Source organism: Clupea harengus, chromosome 9, assembly GCF_900700415.2.
Source record: "Clupea harengus chromosome 9, Ch_v2.0.2, whole genome shotgun sequence".
Taxonomy (NCBI): domain Eukaryota; kingdom Metazoa; phylum Chordata; class Actinopteri; order Clupeiformes; family Clupeidae; genus Clupea; species Clupea harengus.
The window spans coordinates 3,467,442-3,472,441 of NC_045160.1; the positions used below are offsets into that span (position 1 = coordinate 3,467,442).

Genomic DNA, 5,000 nt, shown 5'->3' on the forward strand with positions numbered 1-5,000 from the left:
GCAAGCAATGTCAAAAATCACATCCAAAATAAGACTCTATCAAGGGAAACTTAATACGACAGTAAGGGCTTATATTTCTGTTTTCAAAAGCATTTAAAGTCTACTTCAGTACTGAATAATAATTGCTTACAATGTTCAAATAGCTTCAGTATGTTTAATAATAATAGTCTAATAAGCCACAGACTTAAAGCAGAATAGGTCTTGCTGTAGCATAGTAACTTTCGATTGGTCAAACGACTTGGCCTGGTTAAAGTCAGAGCTTTTCATTGGTTGGATCGCTGTGTGGGTTTGCAGCTCCTGCGTGATGCGGCACACTCCCCACCACACGTTTGCTCCAGGAGTGATTTTCCTCACGTAAAGGAGAAGTCATTGACAGCACACGATAATTCCTGAAATTGCGCAGAATGGTTTTGGAGCAGGGAACTACTGTCCACTGTCAGTCACTCTTCTTACAAAAGTGGAAAATCTGTGTGACTTATTTCATGACAGTAAAAAAAAGAAATACGTTCAGGTGTATCGCCCCGAGGCGTCCCACAGGGATTGATCGATGGGACTTTTTGTATTTTCTGTTAGAACACAGAGCAGAAGAGGAAGTTATAGGACTGGAGGCTTGATGATGTGTGTCAATTTTTATTCTTGCACGGATGAGATAGAAACAGTGTATTGTCTTTATGTAATCTTTGTGCCTTACACCGCTGATGGGAACATATTTGCCGCCGGGTACAAATCTATTGGATGCACTTCCGCTGGGGCCAATTTTTGCCTGAAAAGCTACATCTCTTGTAGCAGTCAGGTTGTCCGATATCCTTATGGGGCCGTCCAAGTCAATAAGCTGCATTGGCTTGCCACTGGGCTGCGCTCCGTTTCCACACATGTGCACCCAACACCCTACACAAGAACACTTCGAGCTTGTGCCCTTGATGTGGTCTTCCCTCATACCCTCATCCACTTCTGGCATTGCTTGGCCTGGTATTTCATACCAGCGTTTTGGTTTTGTGGGATGGATTTTTGTCATTGTCTTTTTATTTCTTTAGTTTTTGGAGTCCCCCCTTCTTTCTTGCGCCTCGTTGCCAGATGTCGTGTCTATAAATTCCCCTTTTTTGTCGGGTTGAGAGAGTCAGGCTGCACTGCAGCGGCCCTGCTCCCCCACACAGCTTTCCCTGCTTGTCACAGTCGACTACAAAACTCCCCAGTTACGACCACAGAGGCATCCTCAGCGGTGACAAATCATGACAAAATGCTTACTCTACTCTTTCAAATTCAGATCAGATTCAGAAAGCAACGGGAACAAAAAAATCCAGAAACAGAAAGGAGGAAATAATAAAAAAAAATAAAAAAATCCACGAACTGAAAAGGAGGTGGCATGGTTACCTGAGTGCTGGCTCTGCAAAGTGAAAAGAGAGTGACACACAGAAGCACACAGCAAAACATAACCAACGGCTAAAAGCCTGCTAGCTAACCCCTAAGCCTAACAGAGCTCAGAGAAAGAGAGAGAGGGAGGGAGAGAGAGAGAGGGAGGGAGCAGGAGAGAGCAAGAGCGAGAGAGAGAGAGAGAGAAATGACAAGAGAGAATGAAAGAGGAGACAGGAGAGCATGTGCAAGGAAAGAAAACAAAAGAGAGTGTGAATAAAAGTGGGAAAGGGGGAATGAAAGTGCGTGAGTGTGTGCATGTGTGTGTGTCAGAGATAGACAGATAGAGAGTGAGAGAGAGAGAGAGCAAAAAGCAGAGCATGAGGGAGGAAAAAAAATGCTGACGGATTGGTATGAAAGACAGAGCTAGAAAAAAGACAAAGAAAAAAAAAAGTGAGATAGACTGATAAATAAGGAGAGAGAGAGGGAAAGAGAGAAAGCGCGAGTAAAGGGAGGTGGAGGTAGATGTGTGTGTGAGGGGAAAAAAGACTGAGAGAGAGCAAGGGCACATCAGGGTAGGTGGAATACCATAACAACACACGAGGGAGATTGTTATACTACTCCACCCACCTTAACTGTGAGCCTTTGGGGGTGGCCACCCCGTAGCCCTTGGAGTCCAGGTTGCCCCCGACTTTCATGGTGTCGCACGGCTTCCGCTGCTCCGTGTATTCGTTCATGGTGGACTCCAGCAGGAAGGCATACTTCCCTTTGGACTTGCGCACGCGCGCCACGCCCTCGGCTGTCGTCTTGGCGAACACTGTGGGCTCGGCCGACTTCATGAAGCTCCACATCTTCTCATAGACGGCAATCTTTGACCTCTGGTGGGGGGGGGAGGTAGGGGGAGGAGTTGGGGGTAAGGGGTGGAGGGGGGTAGGAAGGAGGAGGAGGGGTGGGGTCAGGTGAGGAGCAGCGGTATGCAGCAGTTAACGAATCGTGAAAGACTGGGGAGCTTCGTTTGTTTGTTTGTTGTTTTTTTTTTTTTTTTTTTGTCAAATGGGTATAATAGAAAAAAAAGAAAGAAGGGGGGAATTTTGGAAAGGTTTTCCCCCCTCTTCCTGTATTGATTTGGGCTCTCAGCTTCTCTCAGCCTCGGATGTGGGTAGTAAGAGGGTGATATTGATGACATGTTGCATTAGGACACATAAAAAAGGCTTAACATAATGCCCTACTGAACAGTAGACACATTCCAGATCATTCTACATGGGGAATAAGCTCAACTCACTCACAGGTCATTTTCCAACCACTACCACACACAGAAACCAGCTTGCTTATGCCTTTCCCCTGTCACTTGGATATCATATGATCCCCACGCTGTTTTTTGACACTTGAAAGCCTAAAAATATGACAGTGATTAAATGCTGTGCATATGGGAACTGTGCATAGGGAATACAGTTAAATATACACTTATGAGTCATTGTCTGATCCCTGCTCCACCGGGAAGCCATTTTGCCCAGGCTTTTCCCCTCGCTGCCGAGTGTTTCGACTCAGAGGATAAGGGTCTTATCAGCGCTGGCCCGGAGCTAGTTTCGCTCTAGTAAGATGAAGCAAATCCAAGTCATTAAATGACCGATGAATGCATTAAACCTTCACAGTTGACCTTGGTGGACCACACTGCGCCGCTTTACTGGAGGATAAAAATAACAAGCTGTGCAGCAAACTGTCATTCTTCGCAGGGCCCTTCACTTAGTTATTTCGGCCACGTTATTTCCTATCTTTTTTTTGCCCCCGTCCGCTTCCTGGTTTCGAAATAAAGCGTTACCGTGGCAGCTGCAGCGGTGGCGGTGGCGGCGTAAATGGCCGGCGCCTCAGACTGCAGTGCTAACGCGTTCAGGGCTTTGGTGTGTGGAGATGGAGAGAGCGGAGCGCTCACGGACTGTGTGAGAAACTCGACGAGGCATGACGGACATCCCATCCCATAATAATGTCAGTCACGTCCAGTCTGGGTACTGCCTCTCTCTCTCCTTCTCTCTCTCTCTCTCTCTTTCTCTCCCTGCGGCCCGGGCATTGCAGTCAAATAAAAGACCAACAACAGAAAAGCCGAGGTACAAATACAAAAAAAAAAGAAAAAGAAGAAAGAAATAACAGATAATAAAAATGGCCTCCCAGAGAATTGCCGCAACAAAAGGGGCCGGCAGTTCTTCCACCCATTCTCCAGTTGAACCCTGGATGAATGATTCGATCTCGTTTACACACGGCGTGCTAGTCAATCCTCGAGGCAGGTGTGACAACTGACGTCGACCCCCCCCCTCCGCTGGTCTATTCTTATCAAACAATGGACAGCACACCTTTACACCAGATGACCGGCGAAGAATACGTAGGCTCAGACAATAGTTAATGTTGGAGGATGATTGTGTGTGTGTGTGTGTGTGTGTGTGTGTGTGTGTGTGTGCATGATTACTGCGGGCTTTCGCTGAGGAAGTAAGAGGAGACCACATGCGGCAGACGCAGAAGCCGGGGTAATTAACGGAAGCCAAATCCCCTTCAGCACTTCGGCAGAGTAAATTGCTTTTTCACCCTCCACAGATTCCAGCCTGCTTTTTATGTTGATGATGCGCACGGGCTTCGGAACGGAGCCACTCGTAGACACACGTGTGCAGGCAGGCACGTGCACGCGCACACACACACACACACATGCAATGCACACACACACTCACAGAAACACACTTTTGTCTCGGTCCAGTTGTTAACCCTTCACATTTCCATATTGAGGACACTCGCCAAAACCAGAACAGAGACCCTCAATCCTCTTACATTTCCAAAAACGACCATCGTGTGGAAAGAAACACTCTATTCATATGCTGCTTCTTCAAACCACTCAAGTGAAGGTGTAACAACTCGCAAGTCCAATGATAAGTTATTTAACTGCTTATTTGAACAGCAAAAAAAATCTATTTTAAAATGTGGACCCCACTAAAAGTAGCTCTGTCTTAGGGTAGAGCTAATGGGGATCCTTCTAAATAAACAAATAAAAAAATAAACAAATGTTCTCTATTGACCGCTCGAGTAGAATAGAATGAGAATGGCGCTTGAGCCCCAGTGCTGGCCCAGGACAGTCTTACCCGGAAGAACTCTTTGGTGGATCCCGAGTCCAGTGTGCCGTAGGCGATCTCCGTCTGCTTGGCCAGGTCCTCTGCGCTCTCGATGGGCGACACCATGCGCTCCACGGTGAGGAAGGCAGCCAGGTTGGCCGTGTAGGAGGAGATGATGATGAGCGTGAAGAACCACCACACACCTCCCACGATGCGGCCGGAGAGAGACCTGACGCATGCCGCCAAGGAAGGAAGGAAGGAAAATTTGGAAAGAAAGGAAGAGAGAAAGAGGAAATGAAATATGGTGATCAGTTTACAGTAAACATTACGTCAAAGGCAATAATACAGCTACTATAGTTCATAGGAGTTGTCAGGGCTTTTGTGATTGGTTGAGGTGGGACATCACAGGAAGTGAGGCGGGGGGAGCTGACACTGCAGCTGCTGTCGTTGTGTTTGAGGAAGCCACCCTCATTAATTCAAGAGTTTCTGCAGGCAAGGAAGGATTCTTGGAAATGAAAAGTGAAAGGATGTGCAGTAGAATAAATGACAAAAACAAATTAC

General features: G+C 46.9%; 1 protein-coding gene across 4 annotated transcripts in view; it reads right to left on the minus strand.

The window, feature by feature from the left end:
* LOC105909280 (glutamate receptor 4) overlaps positions 1-5,000 on the minus strand; it is an 80,195-nt gene that overhangs the window by 9,507 nt on the left and 65,688 nt on the right. For all 4 annotated transcript variants that reach the window (XM_031573102.2, XM_012837895.3, XM_031573103.2 and 1 more), the window contains exons 12-13: positions 4,470-4,668; positions 1,981-2,228 (exon numbers count right to left, since the gene is read on the minus strand). In XM_031573102.2, coding sequence (XP_031428962.1) covers positions 1,981-2,228; positions 4,470-4,668 — 447 coding nt within the window. The remainder of the gene's footprint in view (positions 1-1,980; positions 2,229-4,469; positions 4,669-5,000) is intronic.